We start from the raw sequence: 27,527 nt of genomic DNA, 5'->3' as shown, positions 1-27,527 counted from the left end.
AAAGAAGATAATTGGCAGTATTGCCGTCAGTAGTGCTGAAGCTGAGAGAGGTTTTGGTTTAATGAATATAATTTGTACAAGGGTGAGAAGTAGCTTAAAAGTAGATCACATATCAGATTTCATGACAATAAATTTACTGGGAAAAGAATTAGCGGATTGGGATGCAACTCCATTTGTCAAATCGTGGTTGAATTGCAACCACAGGTTAGCTACAGATACAAGAGCTCAGAAAAAATCAACAAAAGCATTGTATGAAAATCAATTAGTTCTATGGAGTTTACAGTAGAGTTTTGTATAGCTTATTGCTATTTGTAAACATTTGTATACATTCTTTATATCAGTAAAATTTATAATAAACTCATATCTGCATCTATTTTTTCTCCCTCAAAGAGCCAGTAACTGTTAGCCATTAATTACAAATTATCTGTGACTCTTTGTTCCTGTGTAGTGTAGGTAGACATCCTGAAAAAGTGTATTTTTATGCCCATCTGCCCTTTTGAGGGAAGATGCCACTTGGAGTTGTAATGTGAAACCAGAGTGAATTTCACCTTCGTCTTCCTTGGTGCTTTCACCGCTTCTAGGATGCAGAGCTTAAGAAACTTCTGAGCTCAGAGAAGACTGATACCTGGAGAAGTTGAGTAAGTTTCTCAAAGCTGCCCAGGTAACAGGAATACCGGCATTCAGAATGAACTACTTCTCAGTTCTAACATCAGTGTCTTCCCCATGTCTCCAGCATGTCACTTTCCTGTGTTTGTCTTGGCCAATTTAATGGCTGGGAGGTGATAACTCAAGACTGTTTTAATTTGCAGTCGGCAGTTTTCATCGATTTGAGTTTTTATCTGGGGAATGACTTTTATTCGTGTATATTTCCCTGTATTTCTTAGAAACTAGCCTTTTTTTTTTTACTCCTCCCACCCTAATTTGCCTTTTAGTTTTACCTGCATTGGTTTTGTTTATACAGAAACTTCAATTTTAGACCATCCAAACTTTACTGAGATCCTGAAATAATCTAGATACTGGTGTTCAGCTTATATACGCAAAACATGAATGGCCAGGCTTTGTTATCCCTTTCACCTCCTGTGAACTCGGACTAACCTGGGCCAGGCACATAAAAAAGGCCTTTTCGCTCATTCACGTTTCCATAATCACAGTCTTAAAACGTTGCTTCCAAAACCTAATGGAATTGATTTTCCTAATGAATGCATCTTTTGTCATCTCCTTTTTTCCAAGTTGGCTTGCGACATTGATTGATGGGTGGTCCTGCTCTCTCTGCCTGGACTTGTGGGAGAGTGGGAACAGGGCAGAAATGTGTCCAGCAGAAGTCCCTGAAGCCCCTTTGAATGCTGACTCGACAATATCAAATTGCAATCTTCCCTCCCCCCCAATCCTCCTGATCAGTCAGGTGAGCAACCTCAAGTTCGAAGGCTGATCGAAGGGCCCCTTTGGATGACGCTGACCCCACAGACTGCCACCATGAACCCTGATGTCTCTAGTGGGGCATCTACAAGTACTTACTGCTTTCTCTATTCGTGTTCCCTCCAATGCAGAACAATTAACTGACCATGACCAGTGCACAGGAAACCCTACTAATCTATGTCTTTAAATTTGGACTATTTACTATAGAAGCATCATGGATTAACATTTTAGGGGCTACAATCTTTAATTTTAACACCTGTGTATTCCAGGTAAGTGTTTTTATTACGCCATTGGGCATGGCATAAAATATCTCTTGGGTGTTATCAATTCTTGTTGTGTTGGGTTCTGACAAGTGAATGAAATCAAAACAATTACCCACCTTGTTTTTTTTTTATAAGCTGAAATAGGTGAAATATATGCTTCCATAAATTACCTTAAAATTTCCAACAACCCTAGGAAGAGCCTTAATGGAACATTTAAAAATACTCAGGGAGCAGACAGGCACAGCAATATTGGTACTAATGTGTTAAGATTTATTTGAGAAACAACAACAACAAAAAAACCATGAGGACTTAGACCAGGAGGAGGAGACCAGATAGAATTTGAGACAGAAAAAGGTTCTCTAGCATTCAGTGAGCAAGTAGTGGTGGTCTAGATTTGTGTAGCTGCTGAAGGCTCTCTACCTCATAGGCAGACCCAGGAGCAGAGAGGGCTAGCTTGGGGGATGCCCTGCCTCATATGTCACAGGGACTGGGAACCTCAGGGTGAGGAAGCCTGCTGGACCAGCACAGGTCTGCAGAGTAGGAGAGCTGCTCGGAGCTGGGACCCAGCTTGAGGCTCTGGGGTCACACCGAATAAATTAAGATGGTCTCCACATGGCAAAAACCCTCCACCCCTGGGTAATGCAGCCAAGGTTGGGGGAGAACTTGGCTTGAACCCCAGAACCGCCACATCCTTGGTGCAGTCTGGGACAGGCTCAAACAAACTTGGAGGAACAGAAAGGCAATGGGGGTAGTCAGTGATCACTAGTGGTTCTAAGCTGGCTGCCTGCTCCCTTGGGAAGGTTCCCATCATTTCAAACACCAGCCACGGGATCTGAATTTCTCCCTAGAGGATGTGTGCTTCACCAAAGAGAGCTCAGTGACAGTTTCATTATGGAATGACTGGGGGATGGACCTGAGCTTAAAAAGAGCCCTCGCAGTGTAAAATGTCCTGGACCAAATGGGGGGGAGGGAGAGACAGGGACACACGACTAAATGGTCCCTGAGATCCCCCCCAGCTCTCTCTGCTCCTCCAGACGGAGCTGACCAGTCCTGCAGCCACAAAGAGCTGGGGTGAGCCAGCAGGCTGAGGAGATCCTTCCTGGTTTTCCTTTTCTCCCTGGGTGGACATCTCAATGGGGCCATTCTTCCCTCAGCCCTGAGGCTCCCTGCTGGTCAGGTCTGCTGCAGAGGTAGTTATGCTTCTCTGTTATGGAGGAGACGACTCCTCACCCCATTCGTTCTTTCCCCATTCCACTCCAGCAGGTTGGATCTGGGGCACCAGAGAGGACCAATCTGCTGTGGGTTGTTAAGGGGTCCTTTCTTAAAACGGCCAGTCCTGCTGCTATCAGGAAAGTATGACAAAATGCAAACAAAAATCGGACATATAAAAACATTTTATGAAAATATATTTACAAAAGTGGAAGAGCACAAAAATAGATCAATAATACACCTTGTTGATTGCCATTTCCCCAACTGGTCACAACAGACTGAGGATCAGCAAAGTCCTTTGGACGCGATGACTTTAGGATTTATCGCCACACTTTTTGTGATGTTGTGGGTCTTGTAAATTCCAATCAGTCGATCAGCAATCTCAAACATATTATTTCGAAGTGAAATGATTATAAACTGGGCATTTTTTGTTTGTTCCTAAAGAAAGAAACAAGCAGTTATTGTTTCCCACTTATTAGTAACATTTGGTAGACATTTACTTAAGTTAAAATGTCTCTAAAATGTTTAAAAGCAGTTATAATAAAATCTTTGCTCCTTTCCATGAGTACAGATTCTACAAAAAAACATTTTATCACGTTATGACTGAGATAGAGAAACCAATCTGAGTTAATACAATCCCTAGTGAATAACAAAGTTTTCAAAAGATGAAAACATCCTACTCATTAGTATTCAGCAAGACTTTGAGAAAGATACTGCTTACCAGTGTACTTACATAGATATAAAATGCCACAATGGACACATTTTTAAAATCAAGGGCTGCATCAATTTCGTCCATGAAATAAAGGGGTGTGGGCTTATAATGGTGGAGAGCAAAAACCAGCGCCAGGGAACTGAGGGTCTTCTCTCCTCCTGAAAGATTAAAAATCTTCTTCCAACTTTTTTTGGGTGGCCGAACACTGAAAACAGTGAAAAATATCAGGTGAGAATGCTGCACCCCCAGACTGATCAAAGGTGCCCCACTTTGCTCCTGCCCTCTGTTGATACATCTCCTGTTGGGGCCATGTCAGTGACACCCAAAGGTGTGAGGTTTGGGTGCTTGCTCAGGGCACGGTTGCTTCTTGTTTCTTGCCCATGGGCCTCTGCCCATAGCGTTCCCTGGGCCTGATGTCCTGAAGACTGGGTCAGACCAGACAAGGTCTGCCTGGACTCCTAGGAACGCCCTTTCAAGGCACAGCTGCACCCAGCCCGCCCTTTCTCAATGCTACAACCTGAGGAAGTGGCTCAGCCCAAGGCTGCCATTCTTCAGGTTTTATAACCTGATACTTAAATGACCGAGAGAAGCAAAATGGCTGATCCAGAGTCATGGCACCAACAGATGTCTTTAGTACCCAAAGCCGCATTTACTCTCACCATTTTCTCACTTGAAATCATCTACCAATTGGTTTCCTGACATTAACAACGAAGGCTGAAGTGAGAGTCTGCCAAATGCTGCCCCCTCTCATCCCCCCAACAAACCTGAACATGATCCCTTCGGAGAAGGGGTCCAGGCTGTCCACCAGCTCCAGCTCCGCATCGCCTCCCAGAGTCAGCATCTGGTAGTTCTCTTTCAGTTTGTTGGTGATGATGTTAAAGCCCGCCATGAATTCGTTCAGCCTCTGCTTCCGAAGGTCCTCGTAGGCCTGGCGGAAGCGCTCCCTCTCGGCCGTGATCTTGTCTAGCTCGGCCACCCGCTGCAGGTACAGCTCCTCCTGTGTCATGAGAAGCCCAGACAAGTCAAGCATCAGAGAGGCTGGAGATCAGCAGTCCCAGCAGCCTTCCGTGAGGGAGGAAAGTTACCTTCTTCTTGTACTCGGCAATGGAGCCGAGGTTTGGCTTCATCTCATGGCACTGGGCCTCAAGAAGAGCAATCTGATTCGTTAGTGAGTCGGGACTTTGGATGGCTTCAAGATCCTCTGGACTCAGAGGAGAAATCTCCTCAACTGGCTTATCTTCTATTGGATGCAATGATATTCTTGAAATCTAAAATTTTATTTTAGACAGGAATTTTAGAGAATGCCTAATTTTAGCATGTCAATATTCAGGAATTATCAATAATGAAGACATTTATCATGCTGAAAGAGTCACTAAATAAAGGACCCACTTAGAAATATTACATGACTTAATGAGCTTAGAAGAAAGAGTAAGGGTCATTTCTCTCTCATATTTTCCTTGCAATGAGATTTCTTTAACAACAGTAGGTACAACAATTCATAATGAAATCACACAACTTGTCAAGACTTTATCACCACAGAGACTAATATCTCAAACATATGGAGCTAAAAGGTAACTCAAAGAATGGACAAGATTTCTCAAATTGCTGTAATAAGAGCTGATGGATTCCTTTATGTGCTGATATGTGCATTTAGTGAAAAACAGGAACCAGATTACATAATAACCATGTGACCAAGGTTGCCTTCTAATTGTGCTAAAATTATTGGTCACTCCAGTTGTAGAATGCAACATCAGTTGATCAGGGACTTGCTGGAGCTAGGATCTGAGGTAATTGGTGACTAATAATAACAGAGTAAAACCTTGGAAGATGGACAAAGCCAAAGTATTAAAAACAAAGAATTGACAATGGAGGTAACATGATCCCCACATTGTATGATAATAGCTATCATTTTTTTTTTTTTGGGGGGGGGGGAGGAAGGAAGTGGGAGGGTAGAGAGAACCTATATAGATTTTTAAAAAAATTTCATTTCTTCCAATCAACAAAAACTTGTTCTCTGTCCCTCCCATCCTACTCTGTCACCTGGGAATGAAAGAAAAACAAAACCCTTGTTTTTGTAGTCAAAAAAACCAAACATGGGCACAGGCACATGACTTTCTGTGCTCTGAATCCATTGCATTTATTGTAGAAAGTGAAGAGCACACATACTCAATCTTTTGGAACTGTGGCTAGTAATTACAGTGGTCAGTATTTAAGATTTTCAAATTGGTGTGTTTTTACAACACTGTAACTATACAAATTGTTTTCCTGATTCTATCGACTTTACTTTGTATTTATTGATCCAATCTTCCAGGTTATTCTGAAATTGTCCCTGTTTCTTACCACACTGCAATGTTCTATCATATCCACATGTTTTATATTCAACCATTCTCCAACTTATGGGAATATTTTTATTCTTTATTGATACACAAAAAAATGCTATAAATATTTGTGCAAATCCACAAAAGTTTTGTTTGCTTGGGACTTCTCTTCCTTAATTTACCCTCTTTCTAATTCCTTCCCTTGATGAGTGAGAAAAGGATTCAACTGTATTACAGTTTATGCTTCCTCACTTCCTTATTCCTAGTCCCCAAAGGTACTTCACTCTCTTTTTCTTCCAAATTTAAGATCATAATATAACAGAATCACTCCCAAGTCCTTTAATTAGACTCTGTTTATAACTATCACAACACTCAATTCTGGATTTGGATCCCCTCATAATTTGCCATGGATCTGGACCCAGAACTGGATAAAAAAAAAAAAAAAAAAAAAAAAAAAGTAACAAAACTTACTTTAAGAGATATAATGGTATAGCCTGGGACCTCTTGCTTGTATAAGTTGTATAGCTTCTCCCTGGGCAATGGAGTGCTCTATGCCAAGCCCCAACACCAGTATCAAAAGTCACTCACTATGTCTTTTTACTGGATTTAACTATCAAGAGTTTCCTCTGGTGAATTTCCCAGATGTGACTGGAGTTTTGTGAAAGGGGGATTGCTATACTCTTTCTTCCTGCTGTGCCACCAAGGCTCTGTCTCAGTCTGGATATATATTTTGCTAATACTTCAGATTTTTGCGTCAATATTCATTAAGGAAATCGGTCTATCTATATTTTTCTTTTTTTGTTTCGACCTTACTTGGTTCAGATAGTAGCACCATATTTGTGGCATAAAAAGGATTTGGTAGGTAGGACTCCTTTCCTTATTTTTCTAAATAGTTTGCAGTGTTGGAATTAATTATTCTTTAAATGTTTTATAGAATTCACTTGTGAATTCATCTGGCCCTGGGGATTTTTTTCTTATGAAGTTGATTAATAGCTTGTAATTTCTTTTTATAAAATTCACTCATTTCTCTTAGATTATCAGATTTATTGGCATGCAGTTGAGCAAAATAGCTCCTAATTATTGTGTTAATTTCCTCTTCATTGTTGGAAAGTTCACTCTTTATTTTTGATACTAGCAATTTAACTTTCCTTATTTTTTTTCATAAAACTAACTTGAGTTTCGAATAGTTCAATTACTTTCAATTTGACTAATCTTATTTTCAGTATTTCAAATTTGGCATTTAATTGGGGGGTTTAAATTTGTTCTTTTTCTAGCTTTTTTAGTTGTATGTCCAATTCATTGATCTTCTCTTTTATTCAAGCACACATTAGACATACCGTATTTCCCCCAAGAACTGCTTTGCTGCCTCCCATAAATTTTGATATGTTGAAGTGAAATCAACTGAAGATCCTAAAAAAGGGGGCTTATTTAAATAAAGGATAGATGTGAAGATGTATAAGTAACTATATTCAACAATAAAGTACTTTTAATAACTATTATTCATAATCTTTTCACAAAAATGTTCTGTTTAATGATTTGGTAAAAAAGGGGCCTTCTAGTCTTGACTAACCTACAAGTTAGTTGTCCACAATTTATCTGAGATGTAGCCTTACCTCTTTCTGCCAGTATTTTACTTTAGAATGATGTTCAGCAATGTGACTGTCCAGCTGTTCAAGTTTTAACTTAATACTAAGTGCATCATTTTGAAGGGCATGTTCATTTTCTTTAATTGCTTTCATTTCTTGAAGCAGGTTGTGATGCTCCTTCTGGATCTCAGGCAAAGACTCCTAAGTAAATAGATAGCACTTTTTATTTTCAAAGATCTTATTTCCCACTCCTTCAAAAGAAAGAAAAAAGATAAAAGTGCAAAAAAATTGTGCTTAATAATTCTAATGTCCTCTTGAAACATTTTACATTTTTGGGGTTAATTTAAATTAAGGTTTTACCATTCTTTCCCACACATTAAAAAAAAAAAAAAAAAAAAAAAAAAAAAAAATCACTAGCAAGAGGATTCAACTGACCCCGGCTTCTTTGGAATTCTTCATGACTTCAGTTGCCTTCTCTTCAAGGTTTTTTAGTTCGTGGCCTAGGTCTTCCACTTCCTTCTCATTATCCTTTATTTCTTTCTCTGTGCGAAGGACAGAATCTTGTGCTTTTTTAAGATTTCTAAATGCAAAAACAACATCAGAAAGTTACAAGGGAACTGCCCCAACACCCACAGTCCATTGGTTTGTTCTGGCAGGCACACTGAGGAACAACTGGTGCAACAATTATAAAATATTCTTCTTCATGATTCAGAATATCTGTGATAAACCTTTCTTAAATGAAAGGTTTTACCTTTCAAGAGAGTCTTAATTTTCACTATGTAGTACCTTCCTCTACATTTCTTTCCCCTTGTTGTTCTCCATTTGTCTGTAAGGATCCTGCCCCTTACAATCTCTATGGCACATGAAATATTCATCTTTCCAGCCTATAATAAATAATTCTGGAATACTGTCCAGGGTAGCTGAAGAGGTTTGTTCAGGATCTTGCACACCAGTTACTAGAGTTTTCCAATTGGTGAGGGCCTATAACAGAGTGTTAAGAGTATTTTGTTTTTCTCTAAAAGCTTGCCAAAGGTCTGTTGGAATTGATGATGTATGACAAAAAAATGATAAAAGATTTAGAGCAAACTGATAGACATGTGGACACATGGATAGGTGGATAGCCTCTTAGCCTGGCCACTGGACGGTCCCTTTACCTGTCTGCTGTTTTTACTGCTACTTGGGCTTTCGTGATGGCAGATGCACATTCGTCCAACTGGTGATTGATCTTGTCAAGTTTATCTTGCTGAGCTTTAAGCTTATGATTATTGATCTCCACAATTAAATTGTGTAGCCTTTTGACTTCGGCTTCGACCTTGCCAGCCTTTGCAGCAACACATTCATACTCTAGAGGAAAAAGGAACCTGAATCTGAGATTCTGAGTGCCGTGTCTATCAACTAAGATGAATGATCAGAAAGATTCCAAATGGAACTTAACTTCTGTCATTTAAAAAAAAAAAAAAAATTCTAAGTTTAACATTGTTGTAAGCGAATTTCAATGGGCATATATTTTCATTCAAAGTAATCCAAATAAAATGGTTTAGGATTCACAAATAAGAATTCATAAGGCATTCTATGAAACTAAATAATTCTTAAAGGAATTTGATATACTCAAGTCTTTTTAACTTTTTCCAAAGCACATATCTTGGCATTTAATGATACAATTTTTATTCTGATTTCTTCATGTGGACAAGTCTAATTTCTAAAGGACCCAATGGGTGATCATTCCATTTATTTATTTTGTAAAGCCTTCACCACCTAGCAGTGTCCAAAATAAACTTGACAATTTGAAAAGAGCCAATTATTCCAAAGAAATACAATTTCCAAACATTTCAGATCTTAAAAAATTTTTTTTTTTCGCTTGATGGCTACTGTAATACCACCCTCTAAGTGAAAATCATCCTACATTCTTGGAAACTTTTATTGGAGCATAGTCTCTGAGAGGTTTCCAAACTGAGACAGCTTCAAACACACCCAATAACAGAATCAACCTAAGTCTGGCCAAAAGGAAACAACTGTATTGTTGCCATGGCAATATAAGCATGGAGGATGTGTTCACTCATTGTCAAACAAAAAACCGGACATAATTCAAAGTGAAGAATTCTACATGCGACTGGTATTTCACTTTTTAAAAAACCTACCTTTCTTGAAAATGCTGATATTTGTTTCTAGCAATTTCTGCTTTTTTTTGTCAGGGGCAGTATCACGGACATTGGCTTCAAGCTCTTTAACTTGTACACCCAGATAGGCTTCTTGTTCTGATAAACTCTATGAAATAGACAAGTTGTGTTAGAATTGGAAGGCTTAATTTTAGTTAAATAAAATACAAAAATGTAAAAATGTATTTTTAAAATGGATGAGACCAAATATACAAAATACTTTGTATGCTGGAAGCCAGCTGTGGTATCCATCTTATACTTTTCACCACGTAGTGGCAAGGCTTAAATGAAACAAATGAATTCATAGCTTCAGCATGATGGAGGCTAGCACACCTGGATGCTTGCAGTGAACTTTTCCAACGTGTTCCTCATATCTTGCACCCTATGACGTAGTTTCATCACCATCTCTTCAAGCTGTGCTTTGCGTTCTTGGATTTGAACAGCTTTCTGGGAGTCTTTCTGTAATTTGGACTCCATTTGGGCTACCTGTGAAAAAAGTCACGAGGTCTATTTTAGATCTTCCAGACACTTAAATTCTCTAAGTTAGGGGTGCCTTCTGTGAAGTTCTCTTTTTCCATCTTGTGGGTATGAAGTTTGGGGTTGCTCTGCTGGTGCAGTGCCAGAGTCACAAAAGTCTTCAGTGCTCTACTGCCCCTTATGATTCCAGAGTGTCAACAAACAAGGGTCTAACTCCTGGCATCCCATTCAACAAACTGCCAGAGTACTAAAATATACCAATCCTACACCAAATGCCATTTTTACTATAAATCAAACAAGCCAGAATGCTACTAAGCTATAGCTTAGTGGAAAATCCTCTCCAGAAAACAAAGAATGGGCAAAGTATATTCCACTCTTTTAACAGCCCAGAAGCACTATTTTGTGATGTGTGTTATCTGTGAGAAGGGTTAAGAAAAAGACAAATAATCATCTCAAGGACACAAGAGAATGAAATATCTTGTGAAGTACTAAATCTTTCCTACTATGTGAACATGCATCTTAATTTTTGGTAATTCCAATCTGCCGATGAGCGAGGAATATGGCAAAAACTATGTTGGAAAATATGAAATGTAGTATAGAAACTAAAGCCCAAATTCTATAACCATTTAGATGTACAGGACACTATCTTAGGAATACTGACTTTAATAAAATGATGTTAGATGTGTCCAAAATGGAATGGTATTTTAAAAATGAAATCTCACCCAGTAAGATAGGAAATGACTGATTATGAGCTTAGCAGTTATTTCAGATTTATAGTAAATATCAAATTAACCAAAAGGTTAAAAATGACAGGACATTAGAAAAAAATTATAGCATAAAAATTATGATATTCCCAACATGGTTTTGGAGTACATGACCATTTGCATGACATACTGAGAATGTCTGAAGGTTATAACCATTCATTAGTCCCTCACAAAAAAATAAAAGCAGATATATAAAAAACAAGTCTACACGGAGGTAAAAATGAGAATTAAATCAAATATTCTATAATACAGCTTTGGATGAGAAGCAGGGAGAATTAAAATGGTAAAGACCTGATCTATAAAAATTTCCTTTACCAGCAAGAAGAAATTATTTGAAACATACTTAGCTTCTGTTTTTTTCTATAAAGGAGAATGATCTTTTTACTAGGAATGGTACTAATAAAAATGGCTAATAGATTGTTGATACCCAAAATAATTAGAAACCAAGCACATCTTGTTAAATTCAAGTTGAGAAAGGAGCTGCAGGGGAAGAAAGAGAAAGGCAGAGACACTAAGATAAAGAGAGAGAGAGAGACAGACTTCTTCTGTAAAGTACAATTTCCCTTAAAGAGGAGGTCCTAGAGATTCCTGTGTGGATGGATGCCTCTGCTGCTTAGGAGGGGCACGTCCCTCAAATGTGCAGATGGCATAAAGCTTCTGGTGCTAATGAATCTGCTTCATGGAGGAGAGTCAGAATGCAGAAAGATCTTAATCGTTATGAACAGAAGCTTGGTTAAAAATTGTTGGGAGAAAATTTAAGATGAACAAGAATAGAATCATGATTAAAAAAAAAAAAATCAACTTCCTAGGCACAAATGGCTAGAAAGCCTTGCGCCTAAAAATAAATTGGGCATCTTATTTTTACATTTCACACCCTTGTACTTCCATTAAACTATAAAAAGTGTTCACCATTTTATCTGTTTGAACAATAGCTCATAGAATGTGGAAGACAAACAGTGACAGAATTGACTTTCCTATGACTGCTTCTATGTGCTGTGGGCACTGGGAGACTGTTAATTCAGTACATTAGCACATAGAGTGATGCCATTCAAGAAGGCTACACCCGGCTGCCTTAAGGGATGGATCATGTCCAAGACTGGGGAGCTTTTAGATTCCCATGGTATATTTCCCTAAACAGAATACCATATTCAGGTAGATGCTGCATTTTAGAAAAGGACTTTGATAAACAGAGAACATAAAAGACAATGCTAGGACAAATGGCTGAACTTTTAAGAGAATCAGATATTAACTGGCAAAGAAGCAAAACCTTCTGAACTATTATACTATCCCAAAGTTGAAAGGGCTGCTTTGGAGGCAAGGAGCTTAAAAACCTTCTTTTAAGGTTTTAAAGTCATCAAGACTTTCAAAAAGTGACTCTTGCTCACTAAGTAATAAGTTACTACATCACTATCACTAGGTGGGTGCTCCATCAAAACCCATACAGGATTTAGAATGTTTAGAATGATTTATTATCAAATCACCATCTAACTATTCACCCTGTGAACAACTTTTTACCAACCTCTTCTTCTGAGACTTCGACGACAAGGGAGGAGCCCATTCTACCTTTCATTAGCTTGGTCCCACCGCCAGTCATTGTACCTTTAGAAGAGAGAACATAGTCAATTTGGGATGAATCATGTTTAAAATTCTTTGGAGAACGAAAGACAGGATTTTAATTTTACCTGATTGCTCTATGATTTGTCCCTGTAATGTCACAACTCTCCATCTCTTATCTTTCTGAAAGGCCACTCTTGTTGCCTGGTCCAAGTTATTAGCTACCAAAGTGTCATGTAAAGCAAAGTAAAAGGCTCGACGAATATTCTCATCTTTGACTTTTACTAAATCAAATAACCGAGGTGTGTTTTCAGGAGTTTGAATTGGATTCATATTTTTTTCTAAAACTTTAATCTAAAATAGAGTGAGAAAAATTTAAAACATTTTTTTAGAGCAGAACTCATAAATCAAAACAGTCAATGAAGGCAGCTAGGTGGCACAGTGGATACAGCACTAGCCCTGAAGTCAGGAGGACCTGAATTCAAATCTGGCCTCAGACACTTAATACTTCCTGACTGTGTGATCCTAGGGCAAGTCACTTAACTCCAATTGCCTCAGCAAAAACAAAACAACAACGACAAAAATGTCATTGGTTATATATATAAAAGAAAAAAAGACAGTTTTTAAAATAATTTCTGATGAAAATTATAGAGGCTATTGTAGGAATTTTCTATAAACAGAAATTGTAAGCAATTGTTATTTTCAAAAACATATTACTCCTTTTTTGTCTGCATCTAAAAAGGGTGCCAAATTCACAAAGAAGTTATTTTAAGATTTTAAAACCGATTTCTTCCAAGTACTTACCTTATCTAATCCTATAAACGTCGCCACCCCTATATTTTGTTTCTTCAAGAAATTCACACAGACTTGGGCTGTATCTATAGTGTCAACAACAATGTAGTCTAGGGCACCACAGCAAGATGAAATGGCAATGTCATATTTTTCATCAATGGCTCCCAAGTCTCCCTAAGAGGACAAAAGATATCATGTTATAATAACACAGTTCACTAGAATAATTAAAGTTTATCCCCAAATAGGGTAATCTTATTATTTAAGTTTCTTATCAAAACACCACCAGGATGGGTTGACAAGACATTAAAATTTATATATAAAACATACATTTTAATACACTTACGTACTCCCCTCACTTCCCCCCATATTTAAAGGAACATTTTAAAACTAGCTCCTATATTCCTAAGGCAAAAATTGTATAACTTTTAAGAAAAACTTCTAAAATATTATTTGTCATTACTGGACAAAAGATGTTATTAAAGATATAAAAAAACAGATATGGTAGACATAATTATCAAGTATTTTAAATTACCAATCTCCCATATATTCCTGGAATTTTGCCAGATTTTTTCTGTTGAATCAAAGCACTAAGAACTTTTCCACGACTATGATTGGTTGCAAAAGAACTTTTTGCTTCTTCAACTTTTTGAATAAGATCCCGAACTGAATTTTCAATATCTGTTGCTTCTTTTGTAAGTTTTTGAAGTTCATTTTCTTTCTAAAAAAATAAAAGACCAAAATGTTTGAAATGAAAATTGGAAATAATCCCGAATTCCATCTTAAAGAGGCACAATTATTATGAGGAATAATGGAATATTTAGATTTTTTTAAAACCTAATTTCTAAATATACTGAATTAATACAAGGAAAGAAATGAATATACTAATCAAATAATGAAAAAAAAAAAGTCATCATACAGGATACAAATAATAATGTAGAAATAGTAGTAGTTGTCTGAATCCTGCCATTTAAAGAACCCAAATAAGGAGTAGCTATTTTTACAATCTACAAATGAAACTGAAAGCAAAGATTAAGCCTTTAAAATTTATATCAATTTTTCAGAACCTGGAAAGATACACAAACTGAAGCAAAATGAAATGAACAAAACCAGAATGCGGTACACAGTAACAGCAATATTGTTTGATGAAGACTTGGCTATTCTTAGCATTATAATGATCTAGAATCAATACAAAGGTAATGGTGAAGCATACGGTCTTCAAAGAACTGATATTGTTTGAATACAGATTGAAGCATGCTATTTTTCACTTTCTTTCATTCTTTTTCTCTTATTTTAGTCTTCTCGTTGTACAAAACAACAGAATATGTAAATGTTTTATATGACTGCACATGTATAACCCATATCTGATTGCTTACCATTTTAGGGAGGGTCAAAGGGAGAGAGGAATAGAAGTTGGAATTTTAAAAAAAAGTTTGAAAATTGCTTTAACATATAATTGGGGAAGAAATCAATATATTTATAAAAAATAAAATAAAAAATTACATTGTGAAAATTTTATATCAATGTTTTTTGACACTGGGAATGCCCAAAGACTTAACAATCACACATTCTGCTGCAATAAGCTTCTCATTTCAGTGCCAAAAATACATTCAGAGAAAAAAAAAATTATGAAAATCAATAAAAGTGTTATTTAAAAAAAAAAAAAAAAAAAAAAAGCCCCAATCAAAAGTGAATCATGAAAAACAAAACTTACCTCCTTTAGGTCCTGTTCAGTAGGTGGTAATTTAATTTCAAGATCTCTAATAGCAGCTTTCCTTTCTTTCAAAGTCTCAGAAGCTGTAGTTAAGGCTTTCTTGGCCTCACTTAATTGAGAGACAGCAGTATTATGGTGACTGAGGTAGATATCCAATTCAGACTGGGCAACATCCATCTTAGATCGAGCTTCATTTACAGTTTTACTAAATTCCATGAGTTCTTTTTCTTGGCTCTGTTAAGATTTCATGGAATCAATCCATTAAATCTGAAATAGTTTAAAGTCTATGGTTGAAAATGACTAAATATTTTTACATATGGTCTGGCAGTAATAGACCTATTTTCCAGACCTTGCTTTAAAATGCATGAACAGCTTATTTATGGTAGTACTACTTTTGTAATTGGACATTCCCTGGAGAATGAAGATGATCATTTAATCAAACATAATTTTATGAGTATAAATAATTATAGAGTTCCTTATTAAGTCACCAAATAAAACTTTTCTATATTTCCTTAAAAAGACCTGAACACTTTGGGTACTACTCCAAAATTGTAAAAATACAAAAATAAACACCTAAGGAATATTATAGGAATCATTCACAGAACTGCTTCTCAGATAAAATGACTAGCACCCAAAATACTGTTCTTAGATTTAGAGTGGAAACTATGTTCACTGACAGCCTTTCTTTTAAGTGAAGGGATTTAAAAAAAAAAATACACATAAGAATTCTAAGTTACAACTTCTGCTAAAATGAGCAGGAGTTAATAAATTCATGTAATCTTTTGATTTGGGATCCATTTTTAATCATGAAGAAGATCTCAGGCAGATACTTGGTTAGGTTTTTCTTAGCATAAACTAAGGTTATTCTTTATCAAAAGTTTAATCCCATACAGAAGCATGCAGTTCAGATTTTTAAAAATGCAAATGTTACTGTTTTTCTAACACCGAACAAGAAAAACCAAAAAGAACTTCTTTGGTATAAATCTAATAGTTACAGTGAATAGTGTTTTGCTTATATTTTGTTTTGCCAGGATCTTATTTAAAATGTTTAAATTAACATTCAACAATAATGATGGCCTATGGTTCTCTCTCTTTGCCAATCCTTCCCTGATTTGCATTTATTAAGACTATTTGTGAAGTGAAGATGGTAAAATACCAGGAACAAACGGTCTTCTAACCACAACTTATCCATGAAGATCACAGCCAATGATTGTTCCAGACCAGCTGGCAAAGGAAAATAGGGTTCTGTAAATACTAGAGACCGAGTGTGGTCAGGGGCACACCATGCTGCTCCATTATGTAGCAGCTGAAAGAAAATGGAGGTTGTTTCCCAGTGTGAGCAAGGTGTAAGTATAATTATGCATTCTGGCAGCTGTCACCCACTACCTAGATTTACAGGTCAGAGCTAGGGCAGATGGAGGAGGGCATCTGCACAGAGTGAATAGTTATAGGCTCTGGATTGTGAGAGGTGAGAAGAACACATTTAGAAGTAAATGGTAATAACTGTGTGCTTCTGATGGCAGGAGTAGAGCCAGCTCAAACTCCCACCAAGGTCAGGAACCCCAAGAGCTCAAATAAGTGTTAGGACAAAGACTTTATACCAATCACACCTCTTTGGGAATACCAAAAGCCTGAGCTGTTCCTGATATTCTGGAGCACAGCTCAAGCTACTAGGACAAAAGCTGAGCTTGGATATTCCTTAGGTATACAAAGCCCATTCTTACATCCCGTGTAAAGTCAGGAAAAAGGCAAGAAGAATGAAGAAACCAAAGAATTCCATGTCAGAGAGCTATTACAGGGCACATCCGCCAGAAACCCAGAAAAAGGCATTGATTCCAGAGTACAAGCACAGCTCTAAAACCAACAAGAAAAAACATGGCTTGGGGACAAATACAGCCAGATTTCCTGAAGACATGAAACGAGAAATTTTTTAAAAGTTGAAAATAAATGTAAAAACCAAATGACAGGGGAAGGATTCTGGGTAGATGGTGTAACAAGTTGGAACATTTCAAACTCTCCAGAGATTGGTGAAAAATCAAGAGGACTTGGGGCAGAACAGGGGACCTCCTGATACAATGGGAGAAGACCCGAAGAAAGACCCCAGGGTGGGAATTTATCTGTGTGCAGTGCCAATACCTCCAGGCTAATTCCACACCAACAACAAGTGGGGAGCCCTTGGGCCTGCAGCCTGAGCAGGAAACACAAGAGACTTTCATCCCTCCCCCAACTTCATGCAGAGTGGGGGATTTGAGTGCAGGGAAGACTGAAAGACCCTGGGCTGATCAGGAGCCAAGCCCAGCTGTGCTGCAGGGATGCACTATGAGTGAGAGGGAGCCAGCACACCAGGAATGCAGAAGAGGCAGCGATGCTGCTGGCTGCAAACCCTTGCAGGAAGGGGAGCTCTTGGTTTGGGGTTCTAGGTCAGAGGGGAGAGCTGAAATGAAGGCACCATTCTTCCACCCCATGATTAGAGATGCTTACATTAACAATTTTTTTTTTTTTTTTTTAAAAAGAGGAAGAATGGGCAAAGAAGAAAGAATCTAACCATAGAAACTTATTATGAGAACAGGGAAGATTTTCTACCCCAAAGAATTAAGTGAAATGGCTCCTCGCCAGAGAAAATTTGTAGAAGAACTCAAAAAGAATTTGAAATCAAGTGAACGAGATTGAAAACAAAACAAAACAAAAAACAAAATGTAAAGAATGAAAAAATAGAACAGAACATGAAACATCTCATAAGAAAACAACAAATCTGGAGAACAGATCAAAAAGAGAAAATATAAGAAAGACAACTGCCAAGATTGCTTCAAATCAGAAGGGTAAAATGGAAACAGAGATTCCACTGCTTACCTCCTGAAAGAAATCTAAAAAGAAAACTTCCAGGAACATAATAGTCAAATTTCAGATTCTTCAGAACAGAGAGAATACTTTTAAGTATTCAAAAAAAGAAAATAAAAGTGCTAAGGAGTTAAAGTCAGGATTTTGAGATCCAACAGTCAACATTACAAAGAGATAAGAGCATGGAATACATTCTAGTAGGCAAATGAATTAGTTAGGTTTGCAGCCTTAAGAACCACTTACCTGATAAAACTAAGTATAATCATATGGGAGGAAATGGCCTTTTTAGTGAAATAAGATTACATCTAGTTTTTACAGCTAGTTCAATTTCCTTTAGAGAAATTGTATTGTTGAGTGTTCTATTAATTGATTATCTTTCAGGATAGTTTTCCATTTGTTTTAAATTGTTTGCTAGCAAATCTGCATATTAGGTCCTAATAATTCCTCTTATCCCCTCTGTATCATGATCTTTTGTTTTCTCTTTGCTATTTTTATCTTCTTTTAAGGTTATTTCAAAGTTTTATTTCAAAGAATTAGATTTCATAGGTTTTATCAGCTCTACAGTCTTTTGTTTTTCAATATGTATTTTATTTTTTGGTATATATTTTATATATATATATAAATATAAAATTTCCTATAATTTTGAAGACATTCTCTTTAATGCTTTTCCTTATTTTAAAAATTGCATGTCATGAATCCTTTTTTCTTCTACTATATGTATCTTAGAAATTTGGTTTTCTCATTATTCTCTTCAACAGTTTTTTTATATATTATTGAATTTCATTTTATCAAGTATTGTCTCTTTCTCCTATATCCTCTTATCTTTGCTGCATTAGAAAAGATGTTTAACATTTCTGATTTTTACTTCTCTGTATCCCAGCAGTGTTTTATTTTTGTAAAAGTACCATAAGATTCTAAGAAATATATATATATTCTTCAATGTTCTCATTCAAAAGATACCATGAGGGTAGCCAAGTGATGCAGTGAATAGAACACTAGCCCTGATGTCAGGAAGACTTGAGTTCAAATCTAGTCTGACACTTAACACATCCTAGCTGTGTGACCCTGGGCAAGTCACTTAACCCCATTTGCCTCAGCAAAAAAAAAAAAAAAAAAAAAAAAAAAAAAAACCAAACAAACCATAAATCTTTTGGCTCTAGATAGCATCCTGTCTCTTCACGGAGTTCACCTGCAGTGCCCACTACTATGTCTGTGAAGGAGGCAATGACCAACTATCAGATAGTGGAGGACTTGCAGAAAAAACTGAACTAGAGAAGGACTCCTGCTGCTCCCCGTCTGGTCTCAATTCCTGACTGACAAATGCATGTCACACTTCTCTCAAACTCTGTGTTGAACAAACAGTTCTTTTCTTTAACCCTCCTTTCTACTGTGCTTCTGGAGTTTCAAGATTTCCCTTCATTTTGTACTTCCAACCACTCGCTCAAGACACCTGGCTCCCACCAGAAGACACCATGTTCCCAGACATTCTTTTTTTTTTCTCCACCAGCTGAATTTCCAGCTTGCTTTGCTACCTTCTATATTTTACCACTGTAACTTAACAACTTCATCTTCTTATAAACCATCTTCCCTGGTTTATAAGAGGCCCTTGCTAAAACTTTAAATCCTAAATTATGATTAATTTTCATATTCCAATGAGCCTTTCACTCAAATCATCTCATCCCTACTTGCCAGGGCCCCCTCCCCTCATTCTCTTGCTTTCCACTTCTTTAGAACCAAACAACCTCCTTTGTCACTCCCACTGAAAACACATCAACAGTTGCTCAGCTATGATGACCTATGTCCTCTACTCTGCCTTGCCTTGATATGTGGATAGTCAAAGACCTTGAGCTTGTCACCAGTCACTAGTATTTTACTTCAGTGGTCAAAGGAACAGACATCATAACTGAGTTTCCCTTTTTCAATTAAAAAACAAACAAACAACAAAACATCAAGCTGGGACTAGATCATCTTCTTGAGGCATTTCAGTTTGAATTGATGAATTGTTTGACTTTCTATAATATTAATTCAGCAGTTATATGTAAGGCATTATACCTCTATTTTCAGCAAGAATATAGTTACTGGACAAACCTAAGGTTTAACAATACCAGAGTGGCTGTCACTAATAATCTCTACTCATTCTATTACCATCTTTTAATTCAGTGGATTCTACTTCCTACCCCCATGGGAAAGCATTCAAAAGTCAGTGAGAAAATGGAACGCACTTTTAAAGTTTTTTTTTTTTTTTTAAGTTGTTTAAAACAACAAAATTTTGTGCAATCCTCTAGCATTCATGTTGTTGTAATTTGATAGCTAGAGTATAAATGTCCAGATCGAAGAGATACTTTAAAACGTGACTTTTAATGAAATACTACTGTGGGAAGCAATGAGTTCAACTCTAACATTAGAGAATATAAAATTTCCTCTAGTATGGGATTATTGGGTTACATGGTTTGGGGGGTCCTTTTTGACTCTACAATTCTGTGATTTTCTGCTTTTTTCTTGAGTTTCAGAAATATCCAATTAACTATGTATGTATGTATGTATGTATGTATGTTAGACTACTTCATAAGCACGCAGCTTTTTAAAGTGTTGGTATAGAATGTTTAACCTCTTCCTAACACATTTAACAATCAAAGTAAAAGACAAAATGACCTGACACTAAGGGCTGAGCTGGTCTGAGAAGATTGCCTAAAGAGAGTGTCAAGGACACTTAAGATTGAAGCTTGGTTATGTTGTATTCAATTTAACTAATGTTTACCAACAGCTGTATTGTGAAATGATATTGGTGGGAACTTCATGTGAGGGCATTATTGTATCTGTTTTCCAAATTTATTCTTCTTTCCTGGAATTTAGCCTTCTGTATTCTTTGCAAAAGATCTTCCTTCTTAGTCTTAAAAAAAATTCCATATTGCAGTAAAAGTAAATACTATCAAGTCATATACATATATATATATATATATATACCTCTTTTTCCTTCTGAAGTTCCTTTGTTTCCTGTTTAAGGCTATCCATAACTTGCTTTAATTTTTCCTCCTCTTTCTCCTTTTCCTTTTCCAGAATAGTTTTTCTAGCTGTTGTTTCAGTGATTATCTTTTCACTGCTGGCAGGTACACCTTTAAACTCCTCAACCTGGAAGACACATCAGAGTCATGATGATAAATATCTCCAGAAGCACACACAATCCTGTTTTTCACACTAGCCAGAAAGAGATTATGATTTATCACGTTTAGTCATTTACCAAAATAAATTCTCTCCAAAGGGAAACAATTCAGGCTGATTCGGTATCTTTATTTTTCATGTGAGTTTTCTTGAGAAGAACTCATGAGTTTTGAAATAAGGCTTCTTATCTACCTGTTTATTACTGTAAACTTAAAAAAAAAATGAGGACCTGTGTAAAACCCTCCCACCACCTCTTTTTAAAGACTTGACCCATGATTTAAGTGGTGCGGAAATTTCCTCTATAGATGAAGATAGGCAACTCATCTGTATCTTAGCTTTGTAGAAAACTCGCTGAGAACAAAATCAAAACCTAAACTCCCTAAAGCACTGGGGTCAAATGATTTCTCCAGAGCCAAACAGCAATGAAGTCAAAGGAAAGTCTTTGAACTCCAGGTATTCCCAACTCCTTTTCTTTACTCATGTCATATTTTAAAATTTCAGAAGTCAGTTTAGACTGGTATTTCCAAATCTATCTCAAACATGCTATATGTAGTTTTATGCCACATGATGGGTGCCTTGGTTAATAGGAGGTTCTCCTGCTTAGACTTTAGGATGAAGCTTGATTATAATGTATTCAATTCAACCAACAATGTTATCATGAAATAATTGTTGGCTGGAGCAACTTCATGTGAGGGCATGACTGTCCTGTTTTCCAAGTACTTTGTAACCATACTGCTAATTTTTTATGTGAAGTATCAGCAGTTCCAATTATATGTCCTTGATGATGGAAATCGTGGAGAGCAGTTACTTTCATGAGACAGTTTCACTTTCCCTTAACATTTTATTGCCTAGCTAAGCTCAAAATTTGCATTCCAGCTTTTGAAACTAATTGAAAGCAATGTGGCAAACAATTAAGACACCCCCCTCTCATTAACAAAATTCAATTATATACGTGTATATTTTTATAACTGAAATTTCTCACATAGTACTTACCTTTTCTTTATCTTTTTGGAGCTGCTTTTCAAGTTTCTTGGCCTTATTTTTAGCATGTTTCATTTTTTCCCTAACTTGAACATCTTCCAAATCCAGCTGTGTAAATTTCTCTTTGTTTTCCTCAATAAATTTTGTAACTTTATTGAGTTTCCTATAGTAAAAAAAGCAAGCCATGTTCAAATACTGTTTAGGATAAGTAAAACAGAAAAACAAAAATCAAGCAAAATACTACATTGCTATCTTCCAAAATAAAAATTTAATGTAACTCACATCAAATTCTTATTTTTTTTTTTTAATCTTTAGTCCAAGTTTCCCCCTCTTATTCTTATAATAATTCTTGGAATTATTACTTTTCCTGATTTACACAGAGATCTCCTCTATAGGGTCATTTCCTAAGTTAAGACTTCAGGGCTAATTTCTAGTTTGTTTTTATTTTCTATTCAATAAAAAACAAACAAACAAACAAACAAAACCAAACCCCAAACCCAAAACTTTGTTTTTGTCCACCAGGAAATTTAGCGCACTTCTATGATATGAAGTATTTCACAAGAATGCTTTATTTTGGTTTCCTAATTAATGTAGATAGGATATATAGAGCTCATTCTACTTTGTAAATAAGCCATTTATTTAATCACAGCTTTAATATGAATTTAAAGCTAAACCTAATAATTCTTACAAGGAAAAAAAAAATTACTTTTCAACGTCTTTTAAAGCTTTAGTCTTGGCTTTCATTTCATCTGCTAGTTTACTGCTCTTCTTGTTAATATCTTTTGTATCTTCATGAATTTTTTCCTTCTGAGTTTCCATTTCAGCAATTCGTTTCTGCAAATCATGACTAAAAAAAAAAAAAATTAAAAAATGTTTTTAAGATCACAAGATGCCTCAAATTTATGTACCTTAAAGTAGTAGAATGAAAGGTATCCATCCCTTCCAAGCCTTTTAATATCTAGTCAACTCTTATTCAATTCCATCTCTTTCTCCATAAACTATATGTATATAATGCATATAATTTAGTCTGATAAACACTTATTAGCTGCCCACTATGTGCCAGGCATTGTGCTCATAGTTTGCTAATTTGGATAACTCCTGATGAGAAAAAAAATTAAATTTCTGCAATTTAAAATGTGAAGTGTGACCCATTTTGCTCTATGGCTCCTACTTTATAAATATATGGAAATAAGAGCACTTATTTTTGATACTGCATGTGATACATAACTGGCTTATAAATAGTTCAAATCTTAAGGTATTTTATGGTATTTGATCTCCCAAACTCCATGAGAAGTTCCACTTATCAGAATCATTGGCTCCATTTTACAAAGGAGGAAACAGAGGCTCAAGGGTTTATGGACTTGCTCATAGCCATCTAACCTGAGGGTCTGGGGGCAAATAGTCCTCGGTCTCCAGTGACTCCGCATCCACTGCTCATTTGATTACTACAGAGAGTGGAGTGCAGCTGTCTCTAACATGGTCTTGGTTATACCCAATCATAATTGTAACAGACATTAACACTAAAAATTCATGAGTTTTCTTACATGTAATACTGACAGACATGATTCTTTTTCTTGAACACTTCATTTTCCAAGGTAAGAAATTCGATGGCTGCATTTTTCTCTCCTTCTAGGGCGTCCTTTTCTTTTTCTACCATTTTAACTCTGTTTAACTACAAGAAACAATGTTTGAATTATATGAATCATAAACCAAATTTTCCCAACTCTGAAAAATCAGATGAAAATTCAGTGCAACATAAAATTGTAAATAATCAAAAATGGAAATGAAAATAATTACAATAAACTTTCAGAAAAAAGATGCACCCATATTTCTAAGCTAGATGTTTTAAGATAAAAATATAATTGCAGAAAATTTACCTTCTCTCCTCTTTGCTCATTTAATATTTCAACTCTTCGACACAAGACTTGAATAGGCTCTTTTAGCCGTCCACATCCTATTATATCTTCTAAATATTCAAGCATACCCTCATCATGTTCAGTCTGGCCTTTTGGTTTCATCATAGCAATCTGTTCAACTTCACCCTTTTAAAAAAAATTCAAATTTCAGTAAGATTTAACATGCAAAAAGTTAGAAATGTAATGAAAGCAATCAAATAAAAACAATAAGTATATACACTGCCAAAGTCAGCTTAAATAGCTAATTAAAACGAGACCCAAAAAGTGCTTCTAGCTGCTACATTTGATAACGTATTCACTACAGAAATAAGCAAAACAAGCAAAAGTCCAGTTTTCTTTCAAGTTGTTCTTAATCTTTGAAAACACAAAATTTTCTAACGTCTCTTTTGAACAGTTTTCTCCAATTTGCTTTCCAGCATAAACCAAGGTTAAGCTTCAATGTCATCATTTAATATTACCCCCACACAAAACCTGAACATGACAGCATTGATATTTCAATAATTATGTCATGTTTGGTGAAGAGGTCCCACATAATGCTATGTTTAATTAAAAATTAGTGCAAGCAATTATAAAGTCAATGTATCCATTTTAAAACAGCATTCATGTATCATACTTGTAAAAGTAAAATCCCACAAATATCTAATTTGAAGCACTTTAGGGTTTAATGGACCTCAGTTTTTATTAGTACATTCTAGTTATGTTGAAAATCATTCATCTTATTCACTATAAAACACTGGCTGCAAATTGTTTTATTTGAATTAAGATGAGAGTAAAAAATTTTTTTGACCAAGTACTTAAATTCCTTTTTAGTTGAAATGTAGCCTGTATTCATTAAAATTCTAGTTATGGAAAGAAAAAAAAAAACCCCAGCTAATTTACCATAACAGAAAATGCCAATTTTTTATTAAAATTTTAATGAGAAATGCTAAATTCTTTGTTAGTTTTGGTTTTCAATTAACTTATTAAATTGCATTTATGTGTTTTTCAAAAGTTCTCAACAGTCAACTGCCAAAAAAAAAAAAAAAAAAAAAAAAAAAAAAAAAAGGCAGCTCCCATTTACACAATGGAAGCTACCTCAAACCCCTTTATGGCAGTTTTGCAAGGCAGCCATTTAGTCTGTTGAGGAAGAAAGATTATAGATGAACATGTGTAGGCCTATTTCTCCCGCAGGGCAAAATGCCTGCTATAAACAGGAGAATGCCAAATATAGAGAGCTCTTCACTTTCAGACATATCACCCCCTAGGTATGAAACCCTGAAACTTTAACAATCATTTGATAATATAGATCTTTACATGTGTAATGTGCAATTGTCTCCCTCTTAGCAAGTGCAAGACTGACCTTCATACTGAGCATTTTTAGTGAAAATTAAAATGAACTTGAAAATACACACTATTAAAAATCCTCCTAAGATAATGTTGAAAGATAAGGCTTCCTAGAACAATTATTTCTTATCTATTTATGCAAGGCCAGAGTTTTATTTTTTTTCTCCTTATGAATATGCTTTATCTACTACTACTTTTAATAATAGGCAAACAGTAATGTATTGAACATTTGCTGTTTCTTTAAATTACATCTGGAAGGCAAAATAAATTCTGAACTTCATCTACTCAAAAACCTTTACTTCTGCTCTAGATTAGCAGATTCTCTCTTTCCCAGACACATCTGAAGGAGCCGCATAAGTTTTCAACCAATGTCCTTCTAATGAATGACTTTTTTTTGAAATAGCTGATGAATTAGAAAAGAATTCTGGTCTCATTTCAGGTATCTAGACTAAATAGGAGTAAACCGGATAAATAGAAACAACATAAACTTTAGCTATAGTCCAGCACTTCAATAATTATGAAAATTCCCCTACACTGCTCCTCCCCAACCCCCAGTCAAGAAAAATTAACATGACCATGCAAATTCAGCAGAAAAAAATGAGACAAGAAGCCAAGTGGTTTAAAATAAGGTAGGGAAGGAGGGTCTTAGTCTGTTAGAGAGGGAAGTGTGCCCATATTTTAATCTATGAAAGTTCAAAACTGTGCTAATTGTTTTGGGAACCCCTGCAGAATCTTTAGTAAATGACTTTATTAAGTCTGAATAGTCCAATGAAAATGTGTCTGGAACTCTTTTCTTCTCTCTATAAAACATACATTCATGTGTAAGTTGGTGTGTGAGGCACACATGACATTCAGGCTGTCTATAATTTGTTTCCGTATATGTGTACTTTCTGATGTCTAAAAAGTTTGTTTTGAAGTACTGGCTACTGGTAGTCTTTGGACTTGAGAACAGTTAATTCCACCTAATAACAGCTTACTTTATAGTTTATACATAACATTTCAGATGCTGGCCCTGATTTGAGTATCTGGAATTACAGAGGAAGTGGGATAACCATAAATAACACACTTATTTTACTATCCTTGGGATAGTGATAGAAACAAAGGACAACTAAAAATGGCAGCATCCTTACATGCCTACCACCACAGGTCTCTTAATATCAACTTGATTCAAGCCATGTTTGAAATTAACTGAATATATTCCAAGCCTTTTAAACAATTGAGCTTGCCAGTGCTGGTAATAAGCACATCATTGTGACAATAAATTAACAAATAAAGTGCAAAATATTATACAAGAATTGTAAATGGCCCCTATAATATAATAATAGACCTGCACAATTAATGATAAAAATCTTCCTTCCACTTCAAACACTTTTTAAAAACGGATGAGATGGTTTGGTATCAGATGATGACACCTAGTGGTCTTTGTTCCTCTCAACGCAAACATAAAAACAACAACCTACTTAGTTTCTGCTTTTCCAAGGAGGAGGAAACGAGTTTCTGGATGAGTGAATTTTCCAAGTGGCAAAAATTTAAAGTGTTATGTTAAACTGGTATCCAAAATGCCTTTCTCAAGAAGACCCCGCTATCAGTTTGTCTATTTATCAGAGAGCAAGAACATGGAGAACTTGGACTCAATGGTACTAAAATGTGCTCTACTTGAAGGAGGTCTGTACTAAGCACTTAGGATGTACAACAGAAAACTAAATTTCTCTTTTCCAGGGGCTTGTGGCTAAGATGGCCTCTTCCTATGTCCTCTTCGCCGACATCATCTGATGAGCTTATGGCCTTGCACTCTGACAGAACCAGACACTGGAGACAAGGGTCTGGAGGCTCTTCTTCAGTGGAGCTGGCTGAGCATTCGCAGGACTTTGCTAGGCTGTTTCTACATAGGAGCTGCTTCTCAGAGGGCAAGCACAGCACCAATCTCAGGTTCTTGGCTCCTGGGCTCTCTTCAGCAGCTTGAGACAGTGGCTAAAGCAGTGACTGTGGGTTGGGGAGCAGCTGGACATTGCCATCACGACGTGCCTCCTGCTTGTTGTTCAGCATGTGCTGCTGCCTCAGGGATGGCCAGCTTCTCCTCCATAGGAGCTCTCCCTAAATGACTAATAAAGGCTTGTCTGAAAGCAGACTTTGGGAGAAACTTTGAGCAAAGTCAGTTACTCTGAATCAAAGGAAATCTTGCTCTTATCTTCCAGAACAATGATTAATCCCCTTACCAACTATATAGCATTCTTTCTGTATCCTTAACACTTGCTTAAAAACATGACCATTTGCCACTATTTTTTAAATGTGAGAAAAATACTTTGGTTTGTATTTTCAGTTTACTTTTCTAAGGGACATCCTCATGATTTT

General features: G+C 36.2%; 1 protein-coding gene across 1 annotated transcript in view; it reads right to left on the bottom strand.

Moving 5' to 3' along the window:
- Positions 1–3,055: 3,055 nt before the first annotated feature.
- Positions 3,056–27,527, bottom strand: part of SMC4 (structural maintenance of chromosomes 4) — a 33,112-nt gene continuing 8,640 nt past the window's right edge. Inside the window, exons 6-24 of the mRNA XM_031957593.1 lie at positions 23,814–23,978; positions 23,481–23,608; positions 22,643–22,783; positions 21,949–22,099; positions 20,761–20,925; positions 14,959–15,192; positions 13,780–13,965; positions 13,260–13,421; positions 12,584–12,809; positions 12,421–12,500; positions 9,994–10,146; positions 9,643–9,769; positions 8,659–8,848; positions 7,940–8,084; positions 7,532–7,705; positions 4,686–4,868; positions 4,365–4,597; positions 3,622–3,805; positions 3,056–3,326 (exon numbers count right to left, since the gene is read on the bottom strand). Of these exons, the coding sequence (XP_031813453.1) occupies positions 3,174–3,326; positions 3,622–3,805; positions 4,365–4,597; positions 4,686–4,868; positions 7,532–7,705; positions 7,940–8,084; positions 8,659–8,848; positions 9,643–9,769; positions 9,994–10,146; positions 12,421–12,500; positions 12,584–12,809; positions 13,260–13,421; positions 13,780–13,965; positions 14,959–15,192; positions 20,761–20,925; positions 21,949–22,099; positions 22,643–22,783; positions 23,481–23,608; positions 23,814–23,978 (3,180 nt within the window). The 3' untranslated portion in view covers positions 3,056–3,173. The remainder of the gene's footprint in view (positions 3,327–3,621; positions 3,806–4,364; positions 4,598–4,685; positions 4,869–7,531; positions 7,706–7,939; positions 8,085–8,658; positions 8,849–9,642; positions 9,770–9,993; positions 10,147–12,420; positions 12,501–12,583; positions 12,810–13,259; positions 13,422–13,779; positions 13,966–14,958; positions 15,193–20,760; positions 20,926–21,948; positions 22,100–22,642; positions 22,784–23,480; positions 23,609–23,813; positions 23,979–27,527) is intronic.

Source organism: Sarcophilus harrisii, chromosome 3 (assembly GCF_902635505.1).
Source record: "Sarcophilus harrisii chromosome 3, mSarHar1.11, whole genome shotgun sequence".
NCBI lineage: Eukaryota > Metazoa > Chordata > Mammalia > Dasyuromorphia > Dasyuridae > Sarcophilus > Sarcophilus harrisii.
Note: the sequence above shows the minus strand (reverse complement) of the source record. Positions and strands in the feature narration are given on the sequence as shown.